The sequence below is a fragment of the Anolis sagrei genome, chromosome 1 (genome assembly GCF_037176765.1).
Source record: "Anolis sagrei isolate rAnoSag1 chromosome 1, rAnoSag1.mat, whole genome shotgun sequence".
NCBI classification, from domain to species: Eukaryota; Metazoa; Chordata; class Lepidosauria; order Squamata; family Dactyloidae; genus Anolis; species Anolis sagrei.
The window spans coordinates 75,763,082-75,781,289 of record NC_090021.1 but is presented as its reverse complement, the minus strand read 5'-3'; the positions used below and the strand labels follow the sequence as shown (position 1 = coordinate 75,781,289).

Below are 18,208 nucleotides of genomic sequence, written 5' to 3'. Positions count from 1 at the left end.
AAGGGTAATGCCTATATCTCAGCTATTTGGGTGTTCATGAAATTACACTTAAGTGGATAATTTCCATGTCAAGATGCACCAATTATGCAAAATAAATCCTAATCACATTTACAGAAATGATAATTATGTTGCAGCTTGTCCTTTAAATTGTTTTTATTTGTTTTTGCAGAGGTGTAGTAGATCATAAGCAAATACATAGAAAGATGTCTCCCTTGATAACAAACGTAAAATTTCTAATTAAATGTAAATGATGTATTCTGAAACTGAATATATGTTTCAGCTAGTGTTTCAAGAATAAAACCCATCCTATGGAAAGAATATGAACCATTTTATGGAAAACAGTGTAAAGTGCTCTCTTTAAATATCTTTCGCAAATGTTTCCATAGCAATTTTTCCAGCTACATGGGTAATCTTTCCCAGTGATGGTATCTATTATCATCATCATTATTCATATCCCGCCTTTCTCCCCATGGGGCATCTAATGAGATTTAACTTAGAAGTCTTTACCATAAATTTGACAACCTTCTGAAAAGGTATGGACTGTTCCATTGGAAAGAAGCCTAGATCAGTCCTTGGTTTATTTAAACAGCCTCCCATCCATGTAAAGATTGGTTAATTATAAGCTGTAGCCATACACAGGAATATAAAATTACTAATTTTGAATTCATACTTAGGGATTTTTTTCAGCTTTATACTGCATATTACAATTGAACCAAAAATTGCTATGATATCATGTATATTAAGATATATGAAGACTGTGATTACCAGGCATGGGGCAGACTTCATCTGTATGATACTTCAGCAGTACAATTCCATTCAAGTAATTTTGCTTATGATATTAATGAAACAGAGTTTTCTAAAGTGTTTTTCAGGTGCCATCTCTATGCTAGAATCTGACTTTGAACCTGTCATCTAGTTTGGTCATAAATGTTTTCTTCATTCTTATTATTTTGGTTTTCATTCTCTTTATATGGATTAGAATTTTGATTGACAATGAATACCCAATAGCATGGTACTGATGTGCCCTTAAAATATTCTAATATTCTTGCTTTCTGTCATTTTTTCCAGCTGATTTAAACAATGTACGTTTTTCTGCTTACCGCACAGCCATTAAAATTCGGAGACTACAAAAAGCATTGTGTTGTAAGTTTACTGTCAAAGCTCATTATTTTCTCTCCAAAAAGATATGAGTGAAGAGATGAAGCTGATTTGCCCCAAAGGAACTTGCACTAGGAACAGATTCCTACTTGCTGGTTTGTCATTCATATACCAAATGACAAATGTATCCCCTTACAGCATTCTCGCTTTCAATTAACATAGATGAGGGAAGAAAGGACAGGTTAGACCAATGGCACCTTTCTTTCTGAACCAAACATAAAGGTGGGAATCAAAAATGATATACAGTGCAGCAAATGAGTATTCCAGGATTCTGAGCAGAAATAAGTTGGCACCAAGGAAAGTGTAATAGTTAATTCCTATAGTTACTTTCAATTTAAGAAGACCAATTGAATCAATGAGATAAGTATTTGATTTACCATATTGCCATACATTCATTAGGAATAACAATGAGGTTAGCCTAAAGTTCTAAAGTGCTTGGATTAGGAGTGTGCCCTCTCTGCTTTCAACCATCTTATTTTGGGGATTTGCATCTATGGGCCCTTTCACACAGCCATATAACTTAGAATATCAAGTCAGATCATCCACAACATATGCTTTGAACTGGATTATCTGAGTCCACACTGCCCGATAATCCATTTCAATGTGGTTTTATACAGCCAGTGATTCTCCCTACAGTCACTGGGCTTATTTGGATTCAAGCATGAGATAGCTATAAAAATCGTGAGTATAGGATTGTCTTGTAATATCCATGAAATGAAAGGCTCTCTCTGTGTGTAGAGCATACTGCTGGAAGCTACTTGGAGATTGTTAAATCTGAAACTGATCATTTCCTGCATGTCAGGCGAGTAGATAGATACCAAAAATGTTCTTTCCTTAAATCTTTGTGCAAATTTATTTGTGTTTTGGGACTAAAATGTCCTACACGCCTGACCAGGTTTGTATGTATTAGATACTATATGCCAGTGTTTCTAAACCTGGGGTTGGGACCCCTGGGGTGTCATGAGGGGGTTTCAGAGGGGGTCACCAAAGACCATCAGAAAACATATTGCTGATGGTCTTAAGAACCCCTTTGACAGAGTAGGCTGAATATCTCTATCCTTCTCTTCCTTTTTTGGAAACAGTGAATCCTCCCCCCAAAAGCTCTCCTCCACTGTAATTGGCTGGCATCTGAGCTAGCCTTTCAGCCAAGGGGAGGGCTGTTTCTGAGACTCCAAGTGGGGAGCGGAGAGCAGGTATGCTCTCCCCTAAATCGGACAATTTCTCCCAAATCCCTCCAGTATTTTCTGTTGGTTATGCAGGTTCTGTGTTAGAAGTTTGGCCCAATTATCATTGGTGGGGTTCAAGGGACTCTTTGATTGTAGGTGCACTATAAACCCCAGCAACTACAACACCCAAATTTCAAGATATATTTTCCCCAAACTCCACCAGTGTTCACATTTGGGCATAGTGAGTATTCATGCCAAGTTTGGCCCAGATCCATCATTGTTTTGAGTCTGCAGTGTTCTCTGGATGTAGGTGAACTACAACTCCAAAATTCAAGGTGAATTCCCAGCAAACCCTTCCAGTATTTTCTGTTGGTCATGGGAGTTCTGTGTGCCAAATTTGGTTCAATTCCATCGTTGGTGGAGTTCAGAGTGCTCTTTAATTGTAGATTAACTATAAATCCCAGCAGCTACAACTCCCAAATGACAAAATCAATCTTCCCAACCCCACCAGTATTCAAATTTGGGTGTATGGGGTATTTGTGCCAAATTTGGTCCAGTGAATGAAGATACATCCTGCACATCAGTTATTTACATTACAATTCATAAAAGTAGCAAAATTACAGTCATGAAGTAACAATGAAAATAATTTTCTGGTTGAGGGTCACCACAACATGAGGAACTGTATTAAGGGGTCATGGCATTAGGAAGTTTGAGAAACACTGCTATAATGCCCTTTAAGCAATTATTGCATCTTTAGAAAATATATTTTTGTTCAACTATCACCAAACCCCTTTCATAGTTTTAATGTATTTATCCATATTTTTATTATAGTGGTGTTAAGTATTATACTTCATATCATCCAAGGGCAACCCAATCAAGTGTAAAACCTTTGAAGTTTTACTGTTCTTAACTTTTGACAGGGAAATTTGGATAGATTAATCTGCTTTGCACCTCCTTTTTTTTAGGGAACACTGAAACCAAGCTGCCATGTACCTTTTATTCAAAAGGAGGAAATAGTTTCCCATAATTTAAATGCAGATAGACACCAAAGGTGTCAGACTATATAACACTTGAGAAGGACTAATGCACTAAGGCAAAGAGAATGTCAGATTGAATCACTTGAAAGAGAGGGTCATCATCTGACTGTTAGATGTGACAAATTGCTGTCACAGCATCACTAGAAAACTGAAACGGCCTTTTGGGGAAAGCTGCAAGGACATGTCTGAAGCTTGTGTCTCTTGTGCCTCAACTGCCATACTGTGCTTTAGTAGAATGCTTGAAAATTTGAAAATAATAACATTGTGCCCATCCATCTAAATTTTAAACAGACACCTCAGGGTAGGAATTTTAACTGTAGATATTTATTTTGCCCCACCCCACAGCGCTGGTTTAGGGTAGATGCTATGAGTCTAATATTTCCAACACAGTAAATTGGATCTAGATTAATGGCTTGTCGGATCTCAATGAAATCACTGGGATAAGTTGGTAACACCTTAAGGCCCACTGATTTCACTCAGAAGTAAATGCAGATAACTTATTTCAGATCTGATCTTTGTGGTTGGGTGGGTGTATGTTCAAGGATTGATTAATATTTCCTTGGAAGATAATACTTTAATACTCAGTGATAGTTTGTCTAATATGTCATAAGGCTGATGGAGTGCTATAAGGTCATAATTATGGGAAATGTGATATAGACAAGACAAAATCCAGCTAATATTTTACTAGTAAAAGCAGGGACCAAACTGTGTAACCTGTAATTCACACTAGACTTATCAAGTCTTCTTTTCATATATACTATTAATGTACTTCTGATTTCTGCCTCCCAACAATGATATGGGGATAGTGAAATTTTAACATTCTCACTGTTAGAAACTATGTGAAAAGATTGCAAAGAAACTGTCAATTTCACTAAATTTTAAACCATTTTTAGTGAGAAAATGGTTTAAATAAGTATCTTACATGCCCAAAAGTAACTCACATCATTACAGATTTGAGCACCATCTCCTATTATTAGGATAGTGTTAATCTAGAGCTATTTTATTCTGTTTTGGTCTCCTAATCTGTACAGTATATAAGCCATCTTGATCCCACATTGGGTGAAAGGCAAGAAATAAACCAATGAACTGCCAAAGGTTGTGTCTTCAAAAGAAATGTTACTCATTCAAAATATCTTCTCTACTGAATTCTTTTCCTAGTGGACCTCCTGGACTTAAATACCACAAATGAAACTTTCAAACAGCACAGATTGACCCAAAATGACCAGCTTCTAAGTGTTCAGGATGTGGTCAGCTGTCTCATTACGATTTACAGTGGAATGCAAGAGAAGCACAAAGACCTGGTGACCATTCCCCTCTGTGTAGATATGTGTCTCAACTGGCTGCTGAATGTTTATGACACGTAAGTATGAGATGTCATATGCTAAATGAATGTTTTTGCTCAAGAAATATGTACATCATCTCATACTAGAAAAAAATCAGAGAAAACAATCATAGTACATACAGACTACCGTGAGCCGATTGGGCAAAATTTTCTTTATGATTTCAGTGACATTGCAGAGCTTAGCAAGGCCTTAGTGTTATCTTTTAAGAATGTCACTGTGCATTGTCTCTATCCTACAATATTTTGAACTGACAAGGTGTCTTGTGTGACATACTCTATTAAAAGAAATCAACATCTGTGTAAAGCAGGTAATTATTTAATCAACACGAGAGTACTGCACTGACATGGGTCTTGCCTCATGCTCATTGTTGTAGCAACTTATAACTGTATTATCCACTTTTCTGTTTATTTTCTCTCTGAGAAGTATATCCCTGAATTACTACTCTTGTCAAATCCTTCAAAGCATCACTGCTTGAAATGATTGCTCTCAGGTTATACCTATTTTCACTGGAAATACTCTTTTATGAAATCTTTTTTTCCTATCCAGAAAATGTTTAAAGCATTAAAGCATTTTAAAGTGAGCATATTTTATTCAAGAAAATTACAGATGGGAGAAGGCAAGCATGTAGAAACATGCTGAATAAACAGTCATTGAATAAATAAGTACTCTCTTTACCTTTGTAATTGCATTTCATTCTTCTAGTTTGCAACAGCATAGATATATTAGGTCAAAGCCTGTGAGATATTCACCTTTAAACTTGTGCATTCAGAGATACTATGGACATAAATGGTACAGTTATGGAAATATCACAATAAATGCCCTGAAGTATTGCTATTGGAAGGAAAGATTTAATTTTTGAGTGTGCTGTTACAGCCAAGATGCTATTCAGTTTTGGTGGGATGGATGCCTGCACCAGCAATATTATGTTTAAGCTTTTTACATGTCTCTTTATTATTGTTATTATTATTACTATTATTATTATTTCATGTTAAGGTTTATTATTGTCATCAGGTAAAGCTCAGAACTCCTATTCAAACCTTGGAGGGCCACTGCTATAATTGGTATAGACAATAGTCAGATATATGGACCAATTAGCTCTTTAGTAATATTATTCATCAGTGGTTTCCTTTGGTCCATTATAAAAAATTTAGTGCCTTTAAATCCATTTTCAATTGTATTGCTACAGAAAACTTCTCATTAAGACTTAAAGGAAATGATGATAATTGGAAGCCAGGAATGCTCAAAAGATAAAATGAAAAATGTATTTACATGGATAGATTGACAAATACATCTTTCAATTTTGTCAGTCTGAAGTTGACATTAGATATAGACAATCGTCTGCTCACCTGAAGGCAAAAGTAAACCCACCTGCCTTCATGTCTGTTTCCCGTTTAAGACCAGCATAAATATGAGATTTGAATTTTGGCATTGCTATAACTTCAAGACTATGCATGGCTTCTTCTACATAATGGTGCTTGTTTTATTTTTTTACCGACAAAGTTATTAAAGGATAGCATATTCTCATGCAACTTTAACTAGACTATTGTGCAAATGGCCTTAGGTTGTCTGTGGATTCAACATTTAACATTTCTATGGTGTATATCATTGACACATTCAATTTTTGAATAATTGACCCACCTATAAAACCATCTGTTTCCCTCATGCTATTAATCTGAAACTTAATTAGCATTGAAAACTGTAGAAACATTTTCAGTTCCGACATGCTTGCTGATGTTTATGGCCTTTGTAAGACATTAAATGAAAACAATTGACAGCAGCACCTATTGTCTCTGGTATTTCTGTCACATTAAGAATTATTTATTCCCTGCATTAGGTCAGAAAGCAGAACAGAAGTGAAATCTAATATCGCTGAACTTTAGTTTTTCAAGGACTGAAAGGTTATTTGATGGATTAACATCTGCTTTGTAAATATCCTTTATCTTTATTAACCTACTAATAATTCATTTCACACATCTTTTAAGCATCTAGTATTGGATCTTCCATATTTTAAGACTAGTGCAAAAGGATTCTGGGAAAATATCCTTGTTTTGGAGGATGTCTTCTAGCCCTCTTATATCCCTCCGAGAGGGAAGGAGACTCTGCTGATGAACGGCAACTAGAGGTCTGAGGAAGCAGTGTTAGAGTGCCAAAAATCAGACAGAACCCACCAACTGGGAGTTCTGCATCAAACTTTCTATCATCTGATCTTTAGGATTCCTTTTTATATCTTCATCCTTATGCAAAAAGCCCATCTCACCTAGCATGGTCCTCTGAGTTTCAGAAGGTCCATTCCAGGGGTTTAAGAGGCTACTGATTGGATAATGGGGCAAGGATGTCTATTACAAAGCTTTTGTTTGTATTTAGACCAATACAAGTTTTGTAATACTGATAGAGGAGTTTATAAATCTATTTAGAAGAGATACTGCATTTGTCCATTTGAAGCAGAAGAAGAATTTGTTTACTTACTTACTTAGGCGATCCCTCGTTGGACGAGTAAGATGGTCTTCCATTATGGGTTTCCTTGTGGGTCCGCATGTGGCTTGCTCTGCATTCTTGCTCTGCATCTCTGAATCTGTTTAGATTATATCAGAACAGGTTGCTTTACTAATAACTCATTCTTAAATTTATTAACCATTTTAATTGCAGTTAGGTAGCAATGTTGCTTTAGCCATCTTTAGCCATTTTTTAAATTGCTAGAATATCGAAATCTTAGTGTACAGTTGACTCTGATCTCTACAAGACAAGTTTAGAGAAGGGCAAGGAGGTAACTTGGAAGTATTGAATAGCACTGTGTTGCTTTTATATTTCTATCAGCTCTTTCCTTTCCCTTGTAATCTCCTCCCCATTTCAGATTACATTGCATGCCTTTGGCAGGCGTACCAGTTTTACACTTTTATTTTTATATGGCACTCCATCATCCAGTCAATCAATGAATCATAAATAGAGCATCAAGAAATTGGAGGAAGAAAGCAGAACAGAGACTGCATAGAACTATGTGTGAGATAGATATGAAACAGGAGAAGAATGTTATAGGCTTAGACTCCCCTCAAAATGAAGAGGAAGTAAAAATGCATTAGTACTGTTCCACAAAATCTTTTGTCTACAGGATTTATTTTACCACAACATTGATTATACAACATTAAATTATAATTTGAGACATAGTTAATGAAAATAGTCTGTGGTTTTAAAAAGGTACTTGTCTTTCACTAGATCATGTAGAAAAGAGGATCTGCCTCTGACCTGTCATGTCAGAATGGTATTTCCCAATAGAATTGAAAAGACTGTCTAGGAATCATAAAGAAGTTCAACAGAGGAATGCAGAGAAAGGGAGAAAAGGAAGGAGAAGTATCATAATAGGCTAAGAACCCCTTAGTGGTGAAAAAAATGCATTGGAAGCTCCCATGGGCCTAGAATCACATGACACTGTAGATCAGTGGTTCTCGACCTGTGGGTCCCCAGGTGTTTTGGCCTACAGCTCCCAGAAATCAGAGCCAGTTTACCAGCTGTTAGGGTTTCTGGGAGTTGAAGGCCAAAACATCTGGGGACCCACAGGTTGAAAATCACTGCTCTAGATTCTTTGAGGTGAAGAGATACAGTGAGACATAAGAACAATGCTGAACCATGCTACTACTTTCTTGAACAAGTTTTTGTATGCCTTCAAGTTATTTCCAGATAATGGCATCCTTAAGGTGACCCAGTCAGAAAGTTTTGTTCAGAGGGTTTTCTTTTCATTTCTCTTAGTCAGACATCATGTGACTTGCCCAAGGTCACACAGGGGATTCCAACCCTGGTTTCTAGAGTAATTTTCCAGTGCTTAAACTGATATATCACACTGTCTTGTCTTTAAAGTATAAATTAATTTTCAGTCACACTTAGATAAAATAAATACTTCCTTTGGAGATCAAGTTAAATTTCTTTACAAAACAGCAAAGGAGACCCTACCTATAAATAATGGTTGATATAACTGTAGAATACTATGGACTTTATTGAATTATCATTTCCAAATAGGGTAGACCAAATGACTTAATTAAGTGTTGACTTTTCATGTTTTCATGCTTCATGGAATCTAGTTCGTTATTCACGTTACAGGCCTTCTTTTTCTCTAACAGTTGGACTTGGACTCTTGACACTTATATATGAACAGGTCCTGTGTACTTACACCTTTAACATACTAGAATAAAAACAAGATAGAGCCCTCCTTGGGTCATGATTCTGCATGAGATCATACACATACATCTTTAAATCAGAATGGTTGAGCTGGGTTCAAAGTTGACCTTATATGAACAGCAGGAATATTTCTTGCCATGGAAAAGGGCTTAGATTCCAACAGAACCTCGCTTCAATTATGATGGTTCAGGAGACAATTATTTTCTGAATTCACACTGTAGTCCCTCATGTCATCTTCAAAACTGTTCTATAAGTTTCCCCGATCTTACCAGGTTTTTTTCTCATGTGGCTGGAGTGGAGGGAGAACCTTGGTCCTTAAACACTCAATTCTTTGAGTGAAATTCTGGCTTCAGTCATTAATGCTAGTACTTTTACTGAGTAAGTGTTGCTCAGGTTACTTACAAAATGAAAGTGCTGTTTTTAGGGGGTTTTTTGCTTGCAATAAAACTACCGTGAAAGGTTTCTTTTTGTGATGTTGTTTTTTTACATTAAACAAAAGTTAGTTCTTTAACGAACCTAGTCATTTGAATTTCTTAGAATATTATGATTTGAAATTATTGAGTTCTAACATCTTCAGTAGCTTAACTCAAGTATTTATATAAAAATATTTATAAAAAGTCTGTTGTTAAATCCTTAATTGGGAGAGGTGTGTGGGCGCCTAGGGGTTTCTGTGATATTTTCCAATTTCTCCTCACTCCATGTAGGTCCTGTCTCTCACAGAGACTCGTTATATGTTTAAACAGCTTTCTCTAGGCATGGGAGATCCTCTTGAGAATAAATAGCTGCAAAAGGTAACTATCTCAGAATGTCACAAAGGGAGTCACGTTTGCAGCTATTTATTATTAAGAGGGTCTTCCATGCCTACAGGGACCCAGTTATACCTGATCTTGGAAACTAAGCCATCTTGTGGAAGTTGACCATAGAGTTGCATTGGAAGACCAGGAGATTTCTAGAGATATGGTCACTTGGGTTTTTTAAAAAATAGGTGATTTTAATTTACCCTGTTCCCATTTTCTCGGGTGTCTTACGCCCCTAATCCCCACAGAAGTGAGGGGCCTATTGTTCAATCCTCCAAATGAAGGTGCTTTTGGAAACTGTACAATACAGTTTAAGTACTAAGAAAATGTTAAGACTTAGAGATATGTCACAGCTTATAAGAGGCAAACAATTTTATGTAGATTTTATTTCAGAGGAGGCAGCAAATCCTTTTTAAAATGGCCTTTTCAAATATGCTTTGAACTTTTTAAGATTGCTGCCTGCTGCATTTGCTATATTTTTAGCCTATTAAACTAAATTTTCTGGCGTGTTTTCCTTATGGTTTACATATCACTCATCCTTTGTCACCCATTATTTTTCCAAATATCAGACAGTAAGAGTCCAGAGTCACACTCCCTAGAGAAAACAGACACTCTGTGTTGTCTAATTGCAGTATATGTCTGGCTTTTATGCCTTGCTGTACTTATATATCAAAGTATTTTAACCACAGACTAGAAAATCAATGTTCTAAAAGCGACTTATGTATTTCTAAATAGTATAACTTGTGTTTACTACATTCAAGATCTCACACTGTGTAATGCACCTCCCAGCTGTGCACAACTGTGTTTATCACATTATTAGGACATGCTGTGATGCTGTGCTCCTATACTTTAATGTATTATAAATTATATTACATGTCTATGAAATAAATATTTACTGCTAAAACTGGGGAATATTTTCAAATATAATTAGTGGCTAATATTTGAAACCAAAGAAGGTTAATGCGTAAAGGATGACCGCAGTTTTGATATTTGAATTAAAATATATTACTACATAACAAACCATTATGTTGTTTTTCTAACAGTGGCCGGACTGGAAAAATCAGAGTGCAATCTCTGAAGATTGGTTTGATGTCTCTTTCTAAGGGTCTTCTAGAGGAAAAATACAAATGTGAGTATATGTTTTATGGATAGCAAACTTTGCCTTTTTTCTTATAATTGTAGACACACACCTTAAATATATATACCAGCAAAGCTTGTAACAATAATCTTGCTGCCAACAACATTTAAAGGAACATGAATGGGAGGTGAAATACAGGTAGATTCCAACACAAAGCATAAAATTTGCCAGTTATTTCTAGTTTGATTGGGATAAAGGGGCTGAAAACATTAATTGTTTTCTGCAGTTTTGGGTAATTAGCTCTTTGTTGTGATAAACAGCATAAATGGAACATGCATATGTTTAATTTACGGAACCAGCAAGCAATAAAAAGTGAGTCCATATCGACTGAGCAGGTGCATTTGTGTGATAACACCACTGCAGAATTTTATATGCTAGTGTTAAAGCTAGTGACTTTACGGGCCCTCTTTTCTTTCATAATGTTTGAATTTGTGAATAAACTTGGGTGAAACATCCTGTCCATGTGTCATGCCCACAGCCATAATTGTCAGTGTCAAAAAGAATTGAAATGATTACTTGAGCACTCTCCTTAGAATCAAGGTGGTCAAAGTAAACCTATTGTACTAAGGTAGTAACACCCTTCTCCTCAGGACCATCTTAACTGAATTACAAGTCCCCAAGGCAATGGAATAAAATGTACATTATTAATAAAACAGACTTTCATTTATTGGTACCAAATAAAAATTAATTTTCTTCACTTTCTTACACTTCCTCTAATTTGTTACCACACATATACAATTCTTGGAATACAAACAGTAGAAGCTCTGTTTCTGATAATGGAAGTTCACACTATTGGCAATTGTTATCTCCATTCATTAACTACTTCCTGTGAATCTGTTACAATATTTTAGTTCCATAACATTGTAAACAGTAAAAATGGTCATTTTCCCCCCACAAATTAGACATGCCAACCTTGGGCAACAAGGTGTAATTTTTCTCCTTAGCAGGAGATTTGAACGTTGAGGTGGGTTATAGGAAAGGTAGCATTACATTCTGCTCTGTGCATAGATTAGCATGGGGCTCCTATCGTGGCTCCTCTGAGCAACTGCTCAGCGGGTCCATGCATTATGACAACATTGCTTCTACTATAACTAGATGTCACTCATATTTCCTTTCTCTGTGATAACTGGAGCTACACTATGAGAAATGTACCAAACTCTTTTATTCTTTTGCAGCACACGATAGAATCAAGACGTAACTCTATCTTCCACTTGTCAGGCAAGGGAGTCAAAACTCTGAATGGGAGGTTGTATTTCACCTCCCATTCATGTTCCTTTAAATGTTGTTGGCAGCAAGATTATTTATAGAAACTGAAATAATAATAATAATAATAATAATAATAATAACAATAACAATAACTAGAGAGATTTTCTTCTAATGGGCTAATATTGGTGTTCCTTTTTTGAATTCCATTATATTAGATAGAAAGATAGATAGATAGATAGACCGACGAATGATAGTCTGGGATCAGCTTTTTAGATAACATTTAAAATAATTCTGTAAAATGCACACACAATTTTAAATTATTAATAATGTTGTGTATCTCTTTACTATAATGCTGTGGGTCTGTGGAATCACTGAATAGGACAAAATGTGATTGAAAATTAAATATTATATTAATTTAAAAGCTTAAATTCATCTCAAACTTTTTGTTTCATTACTTGGAAACTGAAACTCACTGTGCCTTACCTCACCCTGCTTAGCAAAATTCTATTCTAATGGGTCCTATTATATTCAGCTGTCTTCTGAATTACATTACTTATGACTTGCTGAGCTTCAGCAAGTAATAAATAATGAGTTAATTCATGTTTCATATTCTCTGGTGTATTGGTTCACAATGTAAACAGCATAAATTGTTGTTTTTATTATTCTGCATCGTACAGCTTTTTGGAAGGCTGCAAGCTTAAAGAATTGAACACTGATGTCCAAGGATCCACAAATTTTAGCTGGCTATGATGGGGCTATTTTTTGATCCTCCATAGACTTTGCAATGTAGGAGAAATGAAATCTTGTGTCCTAGTTCAATTACACAGGTTATTATTTGTCAGCAAGTTCAAACATTTAAAATGTTTGTTTTAATAGCCAATTTTTATTTATTACATTGGGAGAAAATGCGAATAAAGTGTCAAAACAAACCATTTCTTTCTTCACTTTAAGATTTTAGAAAGGAAAACCATAGATCTATTTAAGAAAAAAAGCAAATTATATCATTTTTTCAGTCATGTAGTACCTTCATGTAAGCAATAGGAAGTGGGTGATGGGCAAAAGTGAACACAAAACAGTATTTAATGCATGTATGAAAGCACTATACAATTGCAGTTCAGTATTCCTAATGTGCCTAATGGGAATGAGAGAATTCATGTTTGTTAGTTATACTGAAACAGTTGAAATGTTGAAGAAGTGCATGAGCACAAATTGATGCTCTTATTTATTAATATTTATATTAGCACTCTGTCTTTGTTGTTGATATGCTCCTTCAAGTCTCCTCTGACTTATCATAGGCATTTCTTGGCAAGATTTATTTAAAGGAGGTTTGCCATTGCCTTTTTTAAAAGGTGAAAGAGTCTTCTAAGACCTAGGCCAAACTCAACATGCTACACCACACTGGCTCTGCAACCCTTTCTTTGTTTGCCATTAACTGCAGATCTTTTTAAGGAAGTAGCTGGGCCTACAGAGATGTGTGACCAGAGGCAGCTTGGCCTATTACTTCATGATGCTATCCAAATCCCACGGCAGCTTGGGGAAGTAGCTGCTTTTGGAGGCAGCAATATTGAACCCAGTGTCCGCAGCTGCTTTCAACAGGTAACTTGATCATACTTTTGGCTGCTTTGAGTAGGTGCTATTTCAAAATGTCTGTTTTAGGCCAGCTCCAGTGTTCATTGATGCATATTGTAAAGTGAAAAAGCTCAAAATACACATAAAGTATCATGCAAATAGCCGTGATTTTTATAAAGCCTATGCTTTTACTGTGAGCTATCACAAATGTGAATTGTTCTTGCACTTTAAAACATTCAATACAAAGTGCTTCCATCTTACTTTTTTTTTGTTCCTTATGCTTTTAAAGACTGCAGAATTTGCATGAAGCAGCTCTAGAAGCAGGGGGAAATGATTGCCCATATTTCAATTTCAGATCTTGTTCTCGCTGACTGCAGAAACTTTTTCAAGGCATTTAAAACAAATATGTGAAAATGCGACCTGTACTGCTAGCATTATTACCACTACCACTTATGCCATGGAATGACAATCAGACTTTTGTAAATTCATTGTAAAGTTCTAAAGTAGACATGTATGCATTTTTGCTTAAATGCATTTATAAGCCTCAGTACAACAAGGAAGCCCAATAATGTAGGTTCCTTGATTAAGTGGAGAATTCTAAGCATGCACAAAAATTTGAGTTTTTCTTAGAATATGTGTCTATGTGTGTATATTTTACAATGAGCATCCTTCACATATTACATCTGAATGTGCAGTTGAAATCAGAGGACAAAATGATGTTCCGGTTTCCAAATACAGCTGCACCTTGAATCTAACTTGAATATTGGCAACATAAAAATGTTTCCTGTAACATCTGAAGACTGCTGGCAACTTTAATATGTATGGGCCAGGCTGTATTCCAAGATGCAGGACCGTCTGGCAGCCAAGGGAGAATAATTGCCACTGCAATCCTCAGCCGGGCTGTGGAAAAGCCACTTTTTAAGACCATGGCAGCATGACTGTTTTGTTTGGGAGATTCTGGAAGAGATAATCTAAAAAATTAGCATTTCCAACACTCTGTCCCCACCACCTGCCAACTAAGGCAGTTACCTCATTCTGCCTTCTCCAGAAAAGTTCTGGCCGTGATAAACAGGCTTACTGTTTCACAAGTTCATATCAGTAAAAAAAATCTTATTGCAGGTGTGTTGGTTCACAGATAGAAAGTTTGCAGTATTTGTCATCTTTTACTGCATTGAATGTTAGTGGCAGAAGCATTTTCGTGGCTTGAATACTAGTGGTGATGACACTGTCTTAAGTGGGGAAAATCAGGATTGGTGCAGCTCTCTGAATGATTTTTGTTCTGATTTTTTACTTATCAGAATAATAATAAACCAGAAATTGGTGTGAAACAATTCATAGACTGGATGCATCTGGAACCTCAATCCATGGTGTGGCTGCCTGTCCTACACAGAGTAGCAGCTGCAGAAACAGCAAAACATCAAGCCAAGTGCAACATCTGCAAGGAATGCCCAATTGTTGGCTTTAGGTAAGCAGAATAAAATATACTTTCTGTATAACCCCACTACAGATACCTTGTCAATATCTTCATTGACCAGTTGCCATTCGAGATGAGTCCTGCATTCCCCATCCTGTCTGTGTTCAGTGGTCTGCAGGTTGTAATTTTACTGGAGCACTGATCCAGAGGTGTTCTTATAGACTATGATGAAGGATTAACCATTTTTCCTTAATACGTAATTATGTTCTATACACAATAAGTTTTTTAATATAACCTTAATTTACAAGAAATTTGAAATTAGAAAGAGGAAGTGTAGAAAAATAGGGGATGTGTAGTGTGTGGCCACAACCTCATCAGACATGGTGACAGGAGGCAGCAGTTTCTTCTTCAGCATGGGGAATCTGATGCTCCATGCCTCGCATCAACTGAATCCATAGGAGGGTAATCCCATGGGGAGAAGTGTGAGTGTGTATGGAGCACTTGGCTTCACTTCATAGAGTTAACGTCAACACAGGAAGCCCCCTGTGTTGTCATGGCACCGGGATGCTGGTTCTGCCCTCCTTCACCCATTGATTCAACATGATGTCATCTGATGGAGTTGGAATTAGCAACCTTCTTCAAGCCTTCACTAGTGATTTGTATATGATTTAGTTCGCTTACCATATTATATATGTATGTTTTGTTTACTCTGTGTTGTTTGAGGTTGTGGGAGGGACGGCAGACCATGTGATCAGATCTGGGACAATTCAGACTGAGACTCCATTTTATAAGTCAGTGTTCATTATGCATTAGACAAAAGACAGAGAAGAGACTGCAACGGAATGCCTTAGAGAACTTACTGTTTAAACTTTCAACTAATAAGCAATGTACCTGTATGCTGAATGCATGAAGTTTGTAAATAAACTATGTTATTTTTAATGAAGACTACTTATTTTAGTCTCTTGAAAGCATGATTTAAAACCAAATATATTTTATGGGAGAGTAGATGCTTTTGGGCAACTGAAATAACACTTATGAAGATCTGCTATATGTTTTGTGCATTGGTATAATCTTTGTTCCTAACAGTTCAAAGAGATAACCAGGTATATCAGTCTAACAACGGAGAAACCTAATTTGCCTTACATGACTACAAGTGGCTGTATATCACTAAAGAGAAGATTCACTCAAATGGGTTTTAGCTCTTCTCAGGAAGATCATACTTTACAAAATGATTACAATTTTCTAAATGGTAGTGAATGTCAATCTCCAAAAGGTAACACTTCCAAAAGGTTTGGAGATTTTGGTTTTCCAAAAGGTTATGAGCCCCCGGTGGCACAGTGGGTTAAACCACTGAGCTGCTGAACTTGCTGACCAAAAGGTCAGCAGTTTGAGCTCCCACTGTTAGCCCCAGCTTCTGCCAAAAGATGGGTGCTAGCTGGTTCCATGGGTGACCAGGGCTAGATTGGCATATGCTGCCACTTTTAGCCCTGTATGATTAGGTGATTAGTATAGTAAATTATTATCTTAATAAATAACAACAACAACTTTATTTGTATATCACCCTGTCTCCCTGAATGGACTCAGGGCGGTTTCTAACATATAAGGCAAAACATTCAATTGCCTAGAAGAAAATAAAAGCATCAAAGACAACAAAAATTCTAGTAGAACACAACAATAAAAATTTAGACCAATCGCAATTATAACTCCATCAGATAAGGTTCAATGAATCCAATGGCTACTGCTACGAAATGGGCATGGTTAACTAAAAAAGAGTTGGGCAAGGGATAGTGCAAACAGTGTATCATAGGGCCGGGGAAGTGGACAAAGTGTGGAACAGAGTACTAACCGATGACCTAGGGACTTGGCCTGGGAGCTAATCTTTCTCGAATACTTGTTCTCAGACTCCTTCAGAGAACAAAAATGCCAAATTCAACTGAATGAATATCATTTTCACACGTTTTCAAAAATGTAAATATCAGTTTCAGAGGCACCGAAATAGTCATTGAATCCTAGGGAGTGAAGATAAAGATTTTAAACTTCTGTCATCTACTGTAATGTGAATTACATGATTTGATGAATTAAGGAAGTTTGAGCATAGTATATCTTGCCTCCTGATTGGTTATTGAACTTGACAAACATCCGTGCCCCAACTAACCCTGTTGTTAAATAACTAAATAGCATTTTAGATCAACTTTTTTGTGCCTCTGAAGTTTCCTAGTTGTTTCCTCTTTCTACTTAGTACATAAAGGTCTTTGCTTACAGTGAAGGCATTAGTCTGATTTTGGAATTGTGTTTTGAAGCAGTTGATGTGCTATAGAAATTAGGTGACATATTCACAGCTCTATTCTTATGAGCAAAGGAATGGCCCTTCTGATTCTACTTTGAATACATGGGTATCAAGTAATATACTCTGGCATTATTTTTTCCAATTCGATTGAAGTACTTTCAGGTAGTGAACTCAGTAGTCTATTGCCTGCAGGATTAACACTTACGTTATCATTCAACTGTTGTAAAAAAAAAAATCCATTCATTTTTAGATACAATCTGATAGGCTGCATCCTCTTATTTATTTATTTTTTGAATTCAGAAGGCATCCCAATCAGATTGTTTTTAAAATATTTTACCTGTTTCTGTTTATGGCAGAAAACAGACACAAAGAAAAGTGGAAAGTTCTTGAATATTTAGAATACAGAAGGAGCAGGGACATGGCTATTTTTGATTGCTATTCAGTGCCTTGTATTTTACTTCATCCGATCATAAAAGTGAATTATATGGCCAATATTATATAACAATGGAGATCATGCAAAACAGGCCTTTGCATAAAATATTGAGATTCAGTATCTCTTGATGCAACCTCCTAAATTATGAATACATATATATTCTTATGTCAGAAGGCAAACCAACAGTGATCTACATTAATTTTAGCTATGAAATACACCACATGAGATGGAATTGAATAAAGCAATTACTCAGATTTAGAAAGCAATTGGTCTAGATTTCTGTCTTAGACAGTGCTATATATAAGGTGGTGATCTTTGCAAGCCTTTTTAGCATCTTTTGGTTGTAGATTCCTTCCCTGATTCCCAACTCTCTCTGGTTAGGGATAGTTGGGCTTTTTACATATTCATTCTGGCATTCATCAGAGTGGTTGCTTTCTGCTCTGTGTCCCATCTTGGGAGGGTGGGACGGGACAGGTAGAGTTCCCTACCTCTT

At 36.3% G+C, this 18,208-nt stretch overlaps 1 protein-coding gene across 4 annotated transcripts in view; it reads left to right on the top strand.

Annotated features, from left to right (window-relative positions):
- Nucleotides 1-18,208, top strand: part of UTRN (utrophin) — a 406,557-nt gene that overhangs the window by 329,313 nt on the left and 59,036 nt on the right. For all 4 annotated transcript variants that reach the window (XM_060753499.2, XM_060753500.2, XM_060753501.2 and 1 more), the window contains 5 exons: nt 1,069-1,143; nt 4,520-4,721; nt 10,712-10,797; nt 13,451-13,608; nt 14,880-15,046. In XM_060753499.2, the coding sequence (XP_060609482.2) occupies nt 1,069-1,143; nt 4,520-4,721; nt 10,712-10,797; nt 13,451-13,608; nt 14,880-15,046 (688 nt within the window). The remainder of the gene's footprint in view (nt 1-1,068; nt 1,144-4,519; nt 4,722-10,711; nt 10,798-13,450; nt 13,609-14,879; nt 15,047-18,208) is intronic.